Below are 20212 nucleotides of genomic sequence, written 5' to 3'. Positions count from 1 at the left end.
CCTTCTAGCAGTAATCTCTTCAGAGTGATGCCAAAGACCCCTTGGGAGAGACTTCTACGTTTGCAATGTGACCTCTGATCTCTGTTGGTGTGGCGGCTGGATTCCACTACAAATCTATTGTATTCAACTTCGCTGCTTTAAAGGTCGCTGTTTTTTCTTCCTTTTCTTCCTTTTGCTATCAGCTTCCTCTCTATCTCCCACAGGAAGTAAACACATCGCTTTGTGACAGACTGGACTGCTGGGTGGAGGAGAATCACCACCGTGAGGTTCAAAACATCATCATGTTGGTGTACAGGTCCGACTTCCCCCACAAGACTTAGTAAAACTGAGCTTTACTGTTTCAGCTTCAATCAAAGCACAGGCTTCATTCAGCACCCAGCAGAGGTCAGAATGCGAACACTTCTGGTCAAAGGTCACAGTGCAATTAAGTCGGGTCAGCTCTGTGCCACCAGACAGCAGCCTGGTTATATGAGGCCAAATTAGAATAACATGGAAGCTATGGGACTTCAATGCAAGACAGGCCAAGTAATGAATTCTAATTGGAGACGCCATGTAAATAGGACAAAGAGACATGTTCAGTTTGAAGAAAGATCAGTGGGTGTGTCCACAGGATTGGGGTCACACCAGTTTGGTCTTCTTCTGACAGACCTCCTTGAAGTTTAGCAATAGTGAGACCTTTAAATAATACTATTTCAATTTAAAAACGTTGCGTTATTGAGGAGTTCCTCAACATTTGACTTCTTGGATTGCAACTTAAAGCTAGCAAACTCTTTTCCAATGAAAGTAGCTAGCAGCACTAGTTTCAAAAGTCTGCAAATCTAGCAAGAAAGTCGCAAAGTCAGCAACCCTTTCAGGCCTCCCTCCAAAACCACGCCCACAAAATGATCATTATGAATGTAAACAACAAACATAACTACTGTTAGTACTCACAGATGTAAAGCTAGCAGCTTGTAGAATACTCTAGTGATGAGAAAAAAGTGCACAGGCAGAATACGCACAGGCAGGTAGGTGGACATGCAGATAGGTAGACGGGCAGGTAGGTGGACATGGAGGTAGGTAGACATGCAGGTAGGTGGACATGGAGGTAGGTGGACAAACAGGTAGGTGGACATGGAGGTAGGTGGACAAACAGGTAGTTGGGCATGGAGGTAGGTAGACGGGCAGGTAGGTTGACATGCAGGTAGCTGGACAAACAGGTAGGTGGACATGGAGGTAGGTTGGCAGGCAGGTAGGTGGACAGGAAGTTAGGTGGGCATGCAGGTAGGTTGGCAGGTATGTAGGTGGACAGGTAGGTAGGTGGACATGCAGGTAGGTAGATGGGCAGTTAGGTAGGGAGAGATGCAGGTGAGTTGACATGCAGGTAGGTGGACATGCAGGTAGGTGGACATGCAGGTAGGTGGACAGGTAGGTAGGTAGACATGCAGGTAGGTGGACATGCAGGTAGGTAGACTGGTAGGTAGGTAGGTAGGTGGACTGGCTGCTCGCCCGTCAAATTATTTTATTTCTACAGTCCTGCGACGGCCTCAGATACTATATTTCGTCCTTTTTTTGTCAGAGCATTTGGTTCATTGATTGATGTCAGGTGTGTAAAGAGAATGGCAAAAACCATAACAAAAAGGTTTCTAAAAAAGATTACCAACCGTAGCTTTAAACAAGATGAGACATAAAGACAAGACTGTAAGACTTCAGTTTTCAAGTCCAGACCGAGTTCTCTCCCTCTTCCTACTAACACGCACACACATAGTTAGACACACATACTGATTTAGCTAACCATCTCAGACACGTGGGTAGTAGTCTATTGTCTCAACCCACATTGTGCGTCGATCCACGTGGTTACATACGTAGCCACCTCCCCCTATTTTGTCGTAGTTCTTTTACCTCCGCCATCTTGTTTGTAGTCCACGGGGCGCAGCTCCGTTTCAGATTACATTCTACCACTGTCTGAGTAGTTCGCTCCTCCCCTACACACATACACCCCCCATATACATACATGTACATACACATATATATATACTCTCACTGCAGTTTGTTCACTTGACTTTAGGTATTAGACGTATAATTGTATGATAGTGTTTGTTGGCTTTTCATATTATTTGATTTGATCGTTTATTATTTGGATGTAATAAACTGTTATATTTTAAAGAGCAGTCTTCTGTGAGTACTTGTGCATATGTGTGTGATAACAGCTGGATGTAGTGGCCTGTGCTCGAATTCAACCTTCACTGTTCGCTCTGATTGTAGAACAATACTTTGACTGTGGACATTCTGAGTGAACACTCATTTTGAGACTCAATTTATAGTTTGGTTATCGGTCTCTGTTCGTAGGGTGGTGCCCCGTTATTATTAGTAATTGTTAAGGAACTTATTGATGTTAATAACTCCATTGATGTTGATAGTTTAGTTTCATATTTGCTGATGACCAAACACGCTCCTTTTCGTTCCCAACATCCATGAGCTATTGTAACTCAAAATCCTAAGATTCTGCAACTCACAATTTATGTCCAATACCAACGTTCAGGGCAAAGCAGGAAGTAGTGTGTTCTTGATAAAGCGAGGAAGAAAGTAAGGGTAGACAGTAAACACCTGTGAGATCCAACTTGCTGGAAAAATTAGCCTTTACAATCAGAGATCACGTGAGAAACTGGGATAAGATTGACCCCAAAGAAACACTCATTTTACTTCAATCCAGCAAGTCTTGCAATTATAGCTACATGCCAATCCCCCCTCTTCTATACGAATTAATGCGTATAAAATATTAAAATGTGCAATGGACTGTGAAGAAAACAATTGTCTAGAAGGTGAGGAAAGAAATATTGCAATAAAGAATAACAAAAGAAGATCCAACCGACTGCAGGATCAGAATCAGAAAGATTAAATAACACATCAACCAGCCCAGGAGCTGCAGATTGAAAAGAGTCACTTGGCTAAATCTGACACATTTAGCCAGTAGCGCTGACATCGAAAAGTGGCCGATGGTATGTCACTGTTGTTCAGCGGCATATAGCGATACCTGGAGTGGTATGTCACTGTTGTTCAGCGGCATATAGCGATACCTGGAGTGGTATGCCACTGTTGTTCAGCGGTATATACCGATGCCTGGAGTGGTATGCCACTACTTTTCCAACGACATATATCTTTTCCTGAAGGCAGAAGTCCATTGTCAGACAGACACACCAGTGCTGCCTCCTGATGCATATGCAAATTTCATGCAAATTAGTTTGATTCACGACCAGCGATGCTGTAAATGTATATTTTTCTGACTTTATTGACAAAGTAGCGCAACACAGCGTCTTAAATAAAGGAATGTATCTATTTTATCTCGTCCATTTTCTTGTTGGAATATATGCAAGGCTTTTGAAGTGACAATAAAGTGATTTTGTATTTGCTGATGTACCCTGAAACTGATATTATCGCCAATGTTAGGCTATATATATATATATATATATATATATATATATATATATATCATCGGCATATACCACTGATATGCACTTTGAAGCAACACCTTCCTTTAGGAAACGGTATATGCCGTTGGAAAAGTAGTGGATACCACTCCAGGCATCGGTATATACCGCTGAACAACAGTGGCATACCACTTTCCGATCTTGGTGCCACTCCATTTAGCACTGACACACATACGCACACACACACACACACACACACACACACACACACACACACACACACACACACACACACAGTTCCACGGACAAGCAGGGAGATTGACGATGGCTGTCCCTGCTGCTGATACCAGATCTGGTCTAGCGTCCACCCTGCTGGATAGGACCACACAGTCTGATGGTGGCCGTGTTCTGCCGGGTGTTTGTGGACAAACAGAGGTCCGCGTGGAGTCGGGCGCAGGTCAGCAGGATCCTGGGAACGAGACCTTTCCTCGCTTGTCCCGTGCTCCTCCGCTACATCTCCAAAGCTGCTGCATTCTTAGTGGTATGAGAGGCAGCGGAGGAGGGGTGGGGGGACCTGCATCTTATTGTTTCCCATTTTCCAACATTAAACAATAGCTATTAGATGCACCTGGGTCACGAGGGTTGAGGCTCTCATGTGACATGCCATGGCACCCGGAAGACCCTGTTAGTTCTGGATCTGAGGTGAGTGAAAGTTCACTCTCAAACACACATGTGGATGACCTATTTGACCCCCCAGTTTCTATATTTAATTTGTTAATTTCCTATCTGACAGTGCGGGTGAGCAGGGAGACACCTCTGCTCTCTCACCACACTAACCTCCCTGCAGGAGCTAAACTTCATCCAGAAAAAAGTAAGCACGAGGAGACAGAGAGAGAGAGAGACTGTGTCTGCTGTATTTAATTGCTTTAAGGACACCGTTGTGGTGCGATCTCCTGGAAATCTGTTGGAAAATAATGTAATCCGAGAACAGATAGAAATAGAAATCCTTAAGCAGTCTGAAGTGTTTGGCAGACGGCCCTCTCACCGTAAATGCATGACATATGTGTTGCTGCTTTGACGGAACTCGGAAAGAACATATGTAGAGGGGAAACAGTTAAAACTGACTTTGGGTGGCAGAGAGGCTGCGGTCAAACTCAGATATTTTAGTACGCTGTGGACTATTCCTCCTCCTGCTTTGCCAAAATGAAAAAAAAAAACAGAGAGAAGGACCAAGAATGTGTTTTTAAATGCAGTTACTATATGCTCTCAAAGAGGAAATTGAATCTGTATTTGAATTTACAAAAACATGATGTACAATTCACCACATTGTCCAAGATGTTGATCTAAAAGCAAAGCTGCATTAGAACATGTGAATCTAAAATGAAAGGATGAGTCTGGCATTCTTCTATATATTTCTTAAAGCCAGCAAATCTCATGAAAAGACGAACATCAACGACGTCTCTCACTACTGTCCGACTTGGCTGTCGCGCTCGCTCGTTGGTTCTCACAAAGTGAATCTCTAAAAACAGCTTGTGAATGCATAGCTTTGACTTTTAAAAAAGCTCAGTATTTCCCAAAACAGTGCAAACAGTGAATTAGTTTGGGACTATTTTCAGCGGCGGAATAATCCACGTTAGGTGCTCTAGTAACTATCTGTGGCAGTTAAAATAAACTACAGTGTGTGTGTCCATGGAGAGGGAACATGTCAGCCAGTGCAACAGTGTGGCTCATTGATGTGCTCTCAACCATTTCTAAACAACAATGGAGCTCTATGGCACAGGGAAAGAAGATGTATCAGGCTTTGACACACACATTTGACTAATTAGTAGATACATTCATAGTTCGTTCGGGTTTTAGGATTTGATGATAATTTAAGAAATACATTATTACATATTATCAGACGTATCCTTAAAAACTCAAAGTTCATCGTAACCAGTAACTCTCGTAAGTCTTTGAGGCGGAATGAAAGAGTAAATGTTAACATTGATGTTAGCTATTAGCTTTCAGAAAGGAATGTGTGTCTGTGTTGTAATCAGGTTGGTCATGTACCTCTTTAACACCGTCGCTTATAAAAGTTTATAAAAACACATTAAAAACACAGAGATACTTGTAGCGTCCAAACCTTTAGCAGAGCGTAAACCTTAAGTTGACGCATGTTTCTGGTCCTATGCACATAGCTCACACCAACACCGCCCGTAGGTGAAAGCAAAACGTGTTTTATTGATCCAATTTCTCTCGTACAAGTTAGTGAAACAACTTCCTTTCTTCCTAAAAGTACCGCCGATTACCTCGACACACTTTAAAGCACAGGTTAATCCACAAATTGTTCCACAACATAATCCACTTAGCACGGAAAACTGTGCGGCTCCATTCTGCTCCAGATATTATGAACAACCGTAACGAACTGTCGTTAAGTGTCTTTAAAGTGACGGCAGTCTGTCACTTACCATAACAAATGATAACAACATCTTTGTAACATTCAAAGTAGAAACAGATGTGATTAAAGTTAAACATGTAAATACAAGTAAATATTTTACCTCAAATTGAATTTGGCTCTTACAATACTTATTAGAGATAAAAATGTGTACACGATATTTCAGTCTAAATGATTCAGCTGTTAGCCGGCTGCTAACAAGCTAAGAAGTTTCATACAGAAAAATATGTCAATTTAGCCGACAAAGCCATTACAGTGTCAGGAATGATGAGCTCCAATATCTCTGGTGCAACAGGAAATCAGTCATAAACAGTTTGTGGGGTCGGTACAGTGTAAGGATACATATTTTTATAAAAGCAGTCAAAACATTGCTTCATCTTAATACACATTATAAGATTATACATAATCAAAAAAGAGCAAAATGATCATGCAGTAGAACTAGAGTTTCAGGCAAATATGCAAACAAAACATAACTGGCTCTACAGAGTTATATATGTACACAATACATACCTGTAATAATATATTTAGTGCCGGGATAACATTTCATTCTAATCCTCCCATATAGAATTCATAAGCACTGTGAAGAATTAATAAATGGTTTACGACACATGTAGCTGCTAGTGTAAGCAGATATTTCAACTGTAACTTGTGTTTAAACAGATAATGAACGATTGAAAATCTAACATAACAGTTGTTAGTATTGTTAATAAATGATCTAATTATTTATATATCGGCACCGTGACAACTGAAGAGACACCAATGTTGATGAAGGCCATGAGATGTAGCTGAAAGCTCAGGGAGAAACCAGTGGATCCTTAGTCACTACTTTCACAGTCAAGAATGAACTGTTAAAACATAGAAAGAAAAGAAAGAGTTCCACTCATCTCACTGTCAACAAGGAAGAGGATGACATCACAACGTGGTAATATTTCAGACAATAATCACTACAAAAATATTGTCAACCACATCTTTAAAAATGTTACTTACTATACATTTATCTGGTCCAGAAGGGCACTCGAGCCAAAGAAGGTGAAAGGTCACCGGCTTAAAGCAGAACAGGGACGCTCCTCTGTATGTCTCCTGCTTCTCAAATCAATATTGCCTCTGCCACACACACACACACACACACACACACACACACACACACACACACACACACACACACACACACACACACACACACACACACACACACACACACAAACACACACACAGCTTTCCATCTCATTGCAGTAACACATTGATTTCCTGGTTTCATTGTGCTTAAACGGAGCTGCGTGCCCAGCTCAGCTGTGTGCTGAAACCAGCCCTGGGTAATGGATCTGTGCAGCCATTGATTGTATTGGTTTGATGCCGACGCCGCTCTGTCTGAAGGGGAGGGGTCTGTACAGCACACAAACCCCTTCTTTGGGGGGTCTCAGGGCTGTTTTTTTATGAATGAAGTGAATACCGGCTCTGAGTTAACCACACATTCTCTCAATAAACCCCCTGTTTCTGTGGAGAGGGGCAGTTCTGCAGTTGTGAAAATAAATGCTTTGTACAATAAGGTGCATTCTGATGATATTCCTGTTCAAAGCTCAGAATGTAGCTGATTCTCACTGAGCTGCTCATGGAGAGAGGCCACAGGACCGTGGGAAAGGTCCTCCACGTAAGGCACTTTATTCTTTGTGTCTGTTGTTCTTGTGTAATTGATCTCACTCCACGTCCACGGCGGAGTGCTTCAAAGCCACACTTTCTTTTTCTTTTCTTTTTATGGCCGCACCAAGTGAAAGAATTCAACACGTGCATAACGAGCATTGTCTTGTATTGAAGGAGAATAATTCTCCACATAGCCTGCATATATTCACAGGTCAGAGAGAATTCATTGGTCCAGGTTTTACTTTTAAAACTCACAGCTGCGCACATCTACACTATGTGTTCAGACTAATAGTAATGTGTGTGGACAATCTTTTAATCAAACAGGCAGAGATTTAAAGAAAAAGATTGTAGAAAAACGCAACGAGCTCCAGAAAAACACACACCTGACAGTTGAAATGAAAATGCACTATTCACCAAGACATGTTTTACACATGAAAAATGTGTCTAACTCTAACTCTAACCACCTCACGTTTTAAAAAAGCTAAATCACCACTCACTTTTAATTTCACAAAGGCAAAACATCAACGTCAACTTCGCATTTTGAACCAGTGATTCTCTTAGATTTGAATTATTCATGAGGGATCATAGCAAAAGGTTTTCAAATGTTTTGCATTACTCCAAACGACAGGGACCGTCATTTACTACACCTACAACCAGGCTTAATGAATGTGTAGTTCACTTGTATGAAGCTGTTCATGTCAAAAGGCTGCAAAGTGTTTAAAAAGTCCTCGATGAGCAGCAGCTTCACACTGCAGCGTGGAGCCGATAGGCCTACATGTCCCTCCTTCATGTTCCACACGAGTGAACTGTGAATGGCTGTTCAGTGTCCGGCAGCAGCGGATTCCATTGAAACGTGTGAAAATGTGAATTTAATTCATAAATGCGGACCGCCATGTCTGGCCCGCCGCCAGGATTCCGTCTTCCTCTGTTTTCTCTGGCTCCCATCCAGACCCCCCACCCCCCCCACCCCACCCGTGTTATCCACCCACGGGAGAGGTGATTTCTTTCCTTTTTTCCATTTTTCTATTTAAACCCATCCTCATTGAGTGGGTCCTGTTTTTTTTTTTTGGAGTGGGCTGTGGATGCGCTTGTTATGCCCACACTTCTCAGACGATCCGTGCCGAGCTGTCACGCCTCGCTGCTGCGTGGTTCCTGCCCCCGGTGCCGAGGTGCCTTCTAGCCGAGTTTGAGTCGGAGCCGCTCGGCGTCTCGGGCTCCGTCGCCCCCGGTGTTCCGTCTCCTTCTGCTGACTGAGCCAAAAGCCTTCCAAGCTGCTCACCGGCTCATTTGATCGGCTTCATAGCCGCCGGTGCTGCTGCCCGAGCGGGAGACTTGTAGCCGGACGGCAGACCCGGGAAAGTGAGGGATTGAAAGTATCCCACTTTTATTTCTTGCCCTTTTTTCTGTTCACCGGGAGGAACGGAGCAGCAGCAGCGGGAACAATGAGCGGACGCGGGGACGAGGCCGGGGAGAGCTCCGGCTCCCAGGAGCCCACCACGGGGGCCACGGAGCCCCAGAAGAGAAGGCCGGGGAGACCGAGGAAGCCCATAAAAGTAAGCTCGTGTCTCGCTGTTCACTGAGGGCGCTCCGCGGACAGGCAGAAGAATGAGATCCAGACTGTAGTCCATCTGCACATTGTTCCGCCTTTAGACGTTTGCTTTGGTCGGAGAGTTGAGGTAAAACTTTAGCGGTGACTTACCGGGTTAGTTTTAGCAGTCTGTCTTATGGAACTATATTCTGTCTTAAAGTGAGCTGGCTTTGATTGTTCCAGCGTGTGCAGCCCTCCATAGCTTCTTGTGTTTAGTAGCCTGTAATATTCTATTTATAAGGAACGCCAACTATGTTTCCCCAAATACACTGCTGTTTGGGACTTCATGTATGCTGAATAGGCTCCATACACATGACCAGGAATGCGCCTGTTTACAGTCTGGCTCTGGTCGATGGTCTTTAATTGACAACATGAGTGAAAAGAAAAGTGCGGGCATGAACATAACTCTGCGGGGATCTGAATGTTTCTGTCAATGACTTTCTGTGAATGTGTTGGATGAGATTCACTGATGAGTCACAGTCTTATTCCACATTTCACACCGAAATCACGTCCACGGACGCGGCTGCAGACTGTGGGTGAGAGACACCGGAGACGTTCAGACACAGCAGCTGGTTGTTGTGGAGAGTCAGAGTTAAAGATTGTGCGACATTTAAAAGTGGAAAACCAGCCTGAATAATAGTTCCCTCTCATTTATTCCCTCTATGGTACTTAGACACACCTACACGCACACACACACACACACACACACACACACACACACACACACACACACACACACACACACACACAACCTTTGTCCCTCTTTTGGTCTTGAACCATAAAGCAATGACCAAATGGGGAGGAGGTTAAAAGCTTTTTGTTTCCTGTCCCTGGACACCCATGTCATGTCCTACCCCCCCCCCACCCCCTTACCTTTCAGGAGCCCAGTGGAGAGCCTGTCCCCAAGCGACCGAGGGGCCGCCCCAAAGGAAGTAAGAACAAGGGCCCCTCCAAGGCGGCGCAGAAGGTGAGGAGCCTCGGCACCTGAACAACACACACACTGACGTCACTTCCCCTTCACCGACTTACATCACATAATCAATACGTGGCTCCTGGCGACACGGTTGTGATTATTGAAAAAAAAATCTTAAATTTGGAAAATTTAACTGCCCAAAATGGTGAGCCAAAAACACCTCGGTGTACCACGAGGAGGGATTTTGTAATGCAGACCTCATTTCTTATCATAAAAAAACAATTAAACCATTTCTGATGGTATTTTGAGGATTTGTCTCAAATCATAATGTAGCTTTCTCTCTTTGTCATTTGACTCTTTCAGCATTTTGAACATTTGATCTGTAATATTTAAACTGAAAACGCAAGATGAACACAGACAGGTCATCCGGGTCACCATGTCTCGAGTCAAGTCGCAAGTCTTTAACTTCAAAATCTCAGTTCATTTATTTATTAAGTCAAGTTGCAAGTCATCAAAATAATGACTCGAGTCGACGCGAGTCCAAGTCACACTGACTCGATCCCACATCTGCGAGTCACATAGAGTATACATGTGTTTGTGGATGTATGCAGAGGGTGTATGGGGTACATATGTATCATTGAATACAGAAATGTCTCATATTGACACCTATGCACGTCTGCTGCCCGCAGAAGCATGTTCCCGTCCTAAAGAGCGCTGTACCTCAACAAGACCTCCCAAGTATAGAAACCCACTTGCAACTGTGAACTCATATGAAACCACAGGAACCTGTTTGTGCATCTGTGATGATGGGAAACACGCGGCTATAACTCAGCAGCACTCTCACAGGCCGCGCACGCGAGAGATACGAGTGACAAATCAGAAAAATATTAAAGCCGAGAACAAAAGACAATCCCGGGGAAAGATTCCGAATTTTACAGCAACTTCCCCACCTCACCTTTTTAAGGCTGTTAATCCCAGCGAGGTAGGGCGAGTCCCCCATGTCTTCACCCATTAGTTAGATGAAGCTGTGTTAGGCTCACGATGACAGCAGCCTTAGTGCTCCCTTGCCACCATGAACCACTGTAAACATTCCCAGCACTTTGAACAGTGAACCACTCTGCTCTCGCCGTAATCCGGTCTCGTCTCATCTGGTCCTGCTATGATAAACAGTGAAGATATCAATCTTTCCAGATGAAAGAGTCCGGGGGTCGGCCCACACCTTTAACTTATACTCTTTCAAAAGTTCACTTCCCCTCCCCACATCAATCACCTCTGCAATCTCTGACAGATATCACGGCAGCTTGTGAGTAGAAACAATTGTACTGCAAACCTCAACTTGACTATTTAAACAAAATACGGACCACTTTTCACACCATTCTGAAAAACAAGGCATTATTTACAGAAAATGTCAGGTTTAGGGTTGAATACAAAGAAAGTAGGTCTTTGAATCTGAGGCGAGGAGTGGTCTTCTGTTTGAACACTAAAAATAACCTCCTGACAAAGCTTTGTGAATAATTACAGTTGTGTCATTACTTCCATTAAGGTGCAGAGGTGGATGGATGGATGAACGAAGTGTTTGAATGCTTCAGCGTGCTTCACACAAAAAGGGTCCCGCATCCGGGTGTCTGACCTGTTCTGTGGCCACACTCGAAGGACAAAAAGCCTACGGTGTCGTAGCGGTCTCGACGTGATGAATCGTACGAATGGGAATAACGGTTTAGGATTTCAGACAACCTCTCCTTGCAGACATTTTGCACACAAAAAGTTTAGGTTCACACAGAGGTTGGGGAAAAAAAGAGCTCTCCCAAGTTCAAACCTCGCCTGCTTTCACACCTGAACACACGTGGACACAGATTTTGCTGTAAGAAAGCATGTTTTGTGACATTCAAACAATTAAATAAACACTGTGTTTTAAACCTCGACTATAAAGGAGGTGGATCAGAAAACAAAAATATTTTTTGTGACGGTTATATTCGTTTTGGAAGGCACTGACGAGATGAGCTGTACCCAGCATGCCGTGTAGCGTGTAACACTTACTATTGTAGCAAGCAACTAAGAGCGAGCTGTACCCAGCATGCTGTTTGACTTATAACAATTAATATTGTAGCAAACGATGAAGAGCTATCTGTACAGAGCAGGCCTGGCGTTTAACAATTCATATTAGTAGCGAGTCACGGTCAGCGAGCTGTACCCAGCATGCAGTTCGCAGGTCAACATTTGTATTTTTGAGTGAAATGTCTCACCTATTGAAATGTGATCAAATTAAAATATTTATTTTGCCAAATCCTTTGTTTTATGACTAAATCCTTGCAAAACTAATGACATCCCCATCCCCCTCACCATCCTCAGCTGTAGTTTGTGTTAATCAGCAGACGGTAGCATGCTAAACAGCAACGCTTTAGCATTCCACTCAGAGCACGGCTTTGCGTTTGCGTACAGCCTCATGGAGCACGGCTGTAGACTCGGTGTTAACCTTCTGGCTACCATGCAACTGCAATGGTTAAAGGCTAAGCACGACCTAATGACACTGTTGTCCCCTCAAACATCTGACAGCATCAGTTGTTTGTTTACATGCCTAAATAGGACACACTGAATTATCACTATTGTCTTTTGTGGAATTGTTATGCTTCCCAAAGAACTTAGTATGGAGGAGGTTTGGGTGGATGGATCACATCCAACGTCTGGTTTCTTTAACCGTGACCTTTCTTCTTTTAACCTTGATGATTAATGGTTCCCTAACCTTGACATAGTATTTTGTCAAACCCAAACCACCGTCCTTCCTTCACCCTGAGTAAGTCCTTTTTTCTGCCTAAGCCTTGAACCACAGCAGTGGCAGATCACAAAATGGTCACATTAATCTTTCTCTGTGATGGTGACTTTTAATGGCTGTGGAAGGCGATCCTGCTGAGAGGCCGTCCGGTCGCTGGGTATTCAGGGCTGCTGCTCAGACATATGAAACACACGGATGATTAATTGAACAGGGTGTTGTCTTTCAGACGATTAAATCCACATTAAAAATGCAGCATCCCAAACAGAGAACTGGGATTACAGTACACATGTGATACGTCATGACAGACACGAGCATTAAGCAGAGCATTAGAACATCACATCACAAGGCATCATCATTGTGCTGGTTCTTAATAGAGATTTAAAACACTTTATGCAATATTAAGGCACTGCGATTATTATACTATATTCATAGATTCATTTATTTTTTATTTCAAACCTCGGAAAACACATTGAGGGAGAATACTCATTCATTGGTGCCAAGGTCCACACACAATACGTGGAGACACAACTAAAATCAATCAGCAATAAGAGAAGAATACAAATAAAACAATAAAACAAATCTAGTTCAAAGCAGTGCCAGTAAGATTAGCAATTAAACCTTGGAATTATCTCTGCGTTATAAACATATGCATAAGTGTGTGGAGCACAATAACAAGATCAGATCTTCCTAACTCTCCAGAAAGTCGTATTAATAGAGCTACTACCTGTTCACCACACTGGTGGTCCCAAACAGTTGCAGGCAGAAGAAAGATGGCTTCTAAATGTTTCAGCAATGGGAGGTACATTTAACAATTGTAGTTTTTGCCCAGTTTTCCTGTGCACACCATAGTATTAGCCACTACTGTGAGTGGCTAGCCAAAACAGAGACATGGTCTAAGACGGCGGTATTAAATTAAAATTCCAAAAGGTCCAGAATGAGAAAATCTCATGGGTCCTAACTTGTGCTATTTAGTGCCATATATATATATATATATATATATATATATATATATATATATATATAAATATATATATATATATATATATAAATATATATATATATATATATATATTAGTGCTGGGCAACGATTAAAATATTTAATCGCGATTAATCGCATGGATTTTTTGCGGTAATCGCAATTAATCGCATTGTTATGACAAAGTTCAATAATGAATTCAAAAGTAGTGTATTGTGCACTTTTATTTTAAAAGTACTGCTATATGAACAAAAGGGCAATAACATTTGGTTTGCTAACACTTATTAAAACAAATAAGGTTCTTTTTAACAGCAGTATTCTCTTTACACAGTAGTGATCATATTTCTTATATTATATCATTCTTATATCATATGTATATTTTCCCTTTAACTCAAGAGATGCAGGTAGCATGTTTTATACTTAATGTGAATATAATTCATACTTTGTTGGCATCTTATTCTGAAAACCGGATGTTCGTCTGAAGAAACCGGATGTTGTCTCACGTTAATGTTTCCGCTAACTTTCAAAGTCCTTCGCTCGCTCCCGATCTGTGCCGTGTTACCGTGAGTTTCAGCATATAGGTGCACTAACATGTAAGTGTCTGCTGACTTTACCGCAGGATGTCCAGTAGTCTCCAGGCAGAGCAACAGCTGGTGCTCGTTGTAACGCCACTTGTCTTGCTTTTGTTTATCTAAACGTCTCCCACAAGCTGCATCAACGGAGTCTGCTGAAGACTTCCTCCACGGACTTTCAAAATAAAAAAATGCGTTAACGTGCTATAAAATAAATGTCGGCGTCAATTAATGAATGCGTTAACGCGATAATAACGCGTTAACTTGCCCAGCACTAATATATATATGTATATATATGTATATATATATATATATATATTCAAGAAGTCTAGTAGTAGTAACGTCTCTGTGTAGTCAACAACTGTCAAATCAAATAAAGAAAGTACACATCAATTATATATTAACAATTATTATTCTCAGTTTTCAAACTAAACTGGATGGATTATAAATAATACATAGAAATACATAAATAAATGTTCTTCTCATTTCAAGTACAATAATGGCTGGATTAAAAAATAACTGACATAACAGAAAGCTTTTGAAGAAGTGCATCTTAAAATAAAGTAATTCATTTTAGAAAAATCAATTTCACTGAATTGTCCTGCAGCTTTAAATTCAGTTCATTCAGGTGTGAAGAGATGTCAATCAAAAAAGCCACAATATATTTTTGTCATCTAAAAAGATAAATCAGTGAGCATGGACTTTATCTGTTATTAAACCACTTGTTTCAGCGCTATTCTCTCTGTTAACATCATTGTTGAACAGTGAATACATGTGTTAGGATTCTGATAATTTTTGGTTCTTGGGTTTATTTTCTGTGACTTCATTTCAGATGTGAGATGGTACGTTTACTAAAAATAGTTGTTCTTTGTCTCGTAGTGGCGCTTCACATTACTGCTTTTATTTACCTCCACGGTCTCTGAACATGTGAGACACACTGGTTATAAACTGTGGGAAGAATTAACCTATAAGAGTCTGTTCATTCTTGTTAAAGACTCTGGTCTCTCTGGTCTCTGTGACCACCCCCGTGTTTGTTCATCATCTCACTCGAGTCAGGAAGCTTGTCAGAATACTCATATTTGATTGGCTGAGCTGCATCATGTGATGTGATTTACAACGCATTGGTCGGTGTGTTTCCTGCACCGCTGAACAAGTGCCGTAAATGCTGAAAAAGCTGCGCCGGTTCAAATAGAAGCACTCCGTCAAAATTGAATAATTCTCAATTATCTATCGGTTTTAGGTCCTGGGTCCAGATAGAACGGCGTCTGGGTCCGTCCTTTTTGAATCTGGGATCCAGCAGGTGACGAGTTAAAACACTCCACCTGCTGCCATGTGACCAGACTGGGTGGCGTGTGCTCGGTGTCAGGATGACAGAGGAGCTGGTGTTTACTGAGCCAAATAGCTGCAGAAACACACACACATGCCCACTACACCACCACCGATACTTGCTGGTCATTGTCTGCAAAATGAATCGCAGGTCAGCAGTTTGACTAAGATCTCACCTGACTCGCTGCCAACCAGAGCCGGGATAAATCCGATGAATTATTGACTCAGGTTTGCTCTTGTTAATTGTGGGTGACTGCAGAGCTTGGCTTTTTGACTGCGCTGGACGGTCTGCAGGGTTAATCTCTCCCACAAATATCATCTTAGTAAGAAAGGTAATTCCCTACCCTCAAGCCAAACACACAGGGACATTCCAGCTTTTCATTTCACAGTAAGGGAATGCTCTGTAAACACGCATACTTGGCACACTTCTAACTCATGCCATGTGCATGCTGATGTGGATACAATGGAAGATGTTCTCCTCTCAGCTCACAAATATTTTGTTCCATTTGAATTAATTTCCCAAAACAGCAGTTTTTAGCAAACATTAGTTAAACAGTAAGAAATAGTGTGTTTTTTCAGGACTATATTAAGCGGTGGACTAATCCACATTTGACGCTTTAGTGTGTATTTACTTAACTTGATTTATTTCTATATGTGCTGCTCTTCCATTTTCTCTCCATTGCAGCGACCTACAGACAGCAGGAAAAGAATAGGGAAGTGAAAGGACAGTCAGCGGGAGGGAGACGCAAGACGCAAACTCCCCCAGCTGATTTTAATTCAAAATATATCTATCTCTGACAGTGCTACGTTCTTATGTGAGTGCTCTGATGAATGCATGTAGGCATATTCTTTGCTTCTGAAATATATCTAGTCAGACAGGTCAACAAACACAAGCAGTCAGACGATCAGACAGGTTGAGAACAAACCCTCAGGTTAGTCAACTTGTCTGTTATAAACATCTATCACAGTTTACAGACCCACTGCTTCAGCTGTGACCTGCTGAACCGGTGTGGCACCCTAATACCTTAAAACGTGTGCCAGAGTGAACGTCTTGGCTGATCAGGTGTTTTCCATCAAATGTTCATGTCGTGAAGTGATGGTCAGGATGAAGAATGATTCATGTATTTCTCCTTAATATATGTCTTCACAGAAAGCTGAGGCGACCGGGGAGAAAAGACCCAGGGGGCGACCCAGGAAATGGGTGAGTCGGTGGTTTTCTTAAGGTCTGAGCTTGTGTCTGGCACGCTGGATAGTGGAATACACATTGTACACAACACACAACATAAGGAGTTGTGCTAGTTGATGAAATCTATTTGTGGCAGGAGGTAAAAGTGCAAAAATATTTGTTTCTTATCATTCAAAGGCATTTTGTCTAGGTTAGTTGGTATATTGCCTGGTTTTAATTTATATTTAGATGGACTGTTTCACTATATTGTGGTCATCTCTCGATGTTAACTTTCATTATGTGGCCTGAATACATTCAGAGGTTTTTCTCCTATTGCTGGTGTCTGTGTGTCTGTGTGTGTGTGTGTGTGTGTGTGTGTGTGTGTGTGTGTGTGTGTGTGTGTGTGTGTGTGTGTTCAGGCATATCTCCATAATGTTAGTGTTATCAGTCCGAGAAAATGTTTACTCTTCACCGCTGGCCGCAGGAATACTTCAATAATTCCACTGACAGCTTGAAGGCCTCAGTGTTTATCAGCTCCAAAGTAACAGGCCTGATTGATAGTGCGGGGAAAAGCAGTCGGCAGTTAGAAGTGCCACCTGGAAGGCGAGGAGAGATGCAGAGAACTTTCTCCCGCATATATTGTGTCTGCATTTTTATGTGTGAAAGGGGAAAAAAAGAAGAAGTAAGAGCCTACAAGAACGGAGTCATAAAGTGTGGATTTTATATTTATTTTGATTTCCTTGAAGGATTGGTGTATTCTAAGAATCAACTGTAAGCATATTTAGTGTATTCTCTGATGAAGAAGACTCTGGCTTCAAAAGCTACAGCAAGTAAATGAACTGCTTGGTTCACATGCATTTACACTGAATCCCTCAGCCGCCACGACGACTCTGCAGGCTTTATGTCAAGTCTTGTGTCTTTGGGGTGACTCACAGTAGCATTTCATGGGCATGTTTGAGGCTAATAAGACCAGACAAACCAGGTGAAACACACTTCTAGGCCAAATATGAATTCCGTCATGCTTCACCAGTACAACACTAACTTTTAAAAGTAGTTGCCAGGCTGGCCACCAGCCATCAGCCTTTTGGTTGCTGAAACTGAAATAATGGTTGCCATTTTTAGTCACCTTATATTTTGAGTAATTAAAGGAAGGGTTGGTAATCTTCTTCAAAAATATTTTAGATATTTTTGAAGAAAGACAAGCTGTCAGTGTCATCCTGTAGCAACACGCGTGTGGCAGAGTCACATGCAGCAATGTGTGGGTCTGGTTCTGACTGTAACATCAATATTTAAACATCACTCATTTTTTAAGTATTAAAAATGTATTTATTTTAGGGTGCTTGTTTTGCCTTTTGCAATTTTTCTGAAAGTTGTGATGTATCCCACTTGGCATGAAACACTACGTCAGTGTCTGTAAGAGCTTTACCTCGGGCAATGACTAGTCTTTCTCTTGTCTAAAGTCCATCCTATTTCACATGACATTGGTCCCACGTCTTTGCTTGGTCATTCTCAATAAAACATCTAGCCTTCATTTCTTGAATGGGGTCATGTGTGAAAGGGAGCAGGGATCAATATTCAGGACATCTGAAAGACCTCATAACATTTCAGGAAAAATGTCGCTACGTCTGTGTTGATTAACAGCGCATTCACGTGGAGCAAGCGGACCAATCACAAAACTTTAAAACAGCATTTTGTTTACGTTTTAAAATTCACGGCAATGCTTTCGCGAGTGATTGGATAACTAAAAAGCAGTTTCTTGCCCGCCATTACCGCCATCTGCTGGACTGTCCCTTGCCCCATCTATTCATTGCCATGGCATGTGTGAAAAGGCGCAACACAAAAATGTTCCAGAATGTAGTGCATGTGTAAAGGCTCATGAACGAATGAAGGCCAAATCCTTTAAATGCATCAATTAGTTACTGTTTCTTCTAACTGGATGCAGCGTTGTTTTAACGTAAAGGACTGTCTCTGATCTGAATCCCTGCTTAGGGGGTTTGCAGCAATAACAACAGACATGTTTACTGTGATGGCTTAAAGTGTGAAAGCAACTATAAGTCTCGGCAAGTTGGATCTCATAGGCAACTGCGAATCACTAGAGAGCAATCGTCATCTGGAAAACACAACCTCATGGTAAAATAATGTTGCTTGTGGTAAACATGTTAAAATGTGGAACAACACTGCTGTGAACTACCGTCTGGCGTAATATCGAAAATAATTTATATCAGAAGAGTGTTCTGTTAACCAACCAATCAATTCCCAGCTGCGGGCAGCTTCTGAACCCTTGGACTGAACTGATAAAACAGTTAAGGTTTACTGCAGGTTTCTCTTTGTTGTGCTGCCTGCTGGGCCTGCATGTCCCAGGTACACACACCAGCATCCACCCACGCAGCGGCATCCATTACTTTACGTCAACCATTCTGGCAGAACTACAGACGGGCCGCATCGCAACTAGTCAGTTGTGTAATGTAGATAGTGTGCCTTTCTGACTGCTGCAGGGCATGTGCTGACACCCATAAGCTTTCTGCTCTATCTGAAGTCTGTGGACAAGGAAATGTTTTGTTAGCACAACATCCTGTCAGCAGAATCATTAGTCTTTTTAGCAGCTTTTCTTATTGTTTAGCTAAACATAGGGTTGCAAATTCAAGGTTGAAGCTTTCCGTAGGAATTAACAGGACATAATGGGAATAAAATGTAAATGTAGGGGTAGCCTTTTAAGCATAATCCAATAATTTGACAAATAAATCTGTTAATTTGTCAAATACATACGATATGAAATGTGCCATGTGGTGAGTTAACGTTAGCTAGCTAGTATGGGAAAAGATACACTGAACATTTGAGCCGACAATGTTGGTGGTGTGCAAACATAGGGTTTAATTAAAGTGAACAACAATGTATAAAAGAAATGTTTTACAGTAAAAAATGAAAATTGATGAAATAAAACTCCTCAATTAGCATTAGCTTGCTCAATTGAGCTACATCCCACATGGTAAATGCTATAGCTCACCAAAACAAGCAGAAGGTGTTAACAAGTTATAAACTGTGTAATTTGCTTCTATCTACTCTCTGCTGGTTAACTGAAATATAAAAAATATGAAATATATTCACTTCAGTTCTATAATCAAAAGTTACTTGAAAGCATGTCATCCTTTGGCTCAGACAGTGCAGTAGTGTTGGTTGAACATGAGATGGGAGAATCCACTGTGCATGCTGAGGGATAAGTGGGTCTATATAATGGACTGATCAATACCAGTGTTTATTATACACAGTACATTATTCTGAGTATTCGAAAAATTTCAAATATCCAACTCTGGTGAGCAGTAGATGAGTCATGATCTTTCCAGTCTCGGAACCGATCAGTTATTGGTCTGATGATGATTTCACCTCTGCGGCCAACGGATAATATTTCGGGGGTTTGGGTGTAACCAT

General features: G+C 41.9%; 1 protein-coding gene across 1 annotated transcript; it reads left to right on the top strand.

Moving 5' to 3' along the window:
- The first annotated feature begins 8232 nt into the window (after positions 1-8232).
- Positions 8233-16843, top strand: hmga2 (high mobility group AT-hook 2). Its single transcript, XM_076075970.1, has 3 exons — positions 8233-9029; positions 9945-10031; positions 16772-16843. The coding sequence occupies exons 1-3, from the start codon at positions 8919-8921 to the stop codon at positions 16841-16843; spliced, it is 270 nt and encodes an 89-aa protein (XP_075932085.1). The 5' UTR covers positions 8233-8918.
- The last annotated feature ends 3369 nt before the right edge of the window (positions 16844-20212 follow it).

This window comes from Anarhichas minor, unplaced genomic scaffold (assembly GCF_050575085.1).
Source record: "Anarhichas minor isolate MPS153535 unplaced genomic scaffold, ASM5057508v1 ptg000055l, whole genome shotgun sequence".
NCBI classification, from domain to species: domain Eukaryota; kingdom Metazoa; phylum Chordata; class Actinopteri; order Perciformes; family Anarhichadidae; genus Anarhichas; species Anarhichas minor.
Note: the sequence above shows the minus strand (reverse complement) of the source record. Positions and strands in the feature narration are given on the sequence as shown.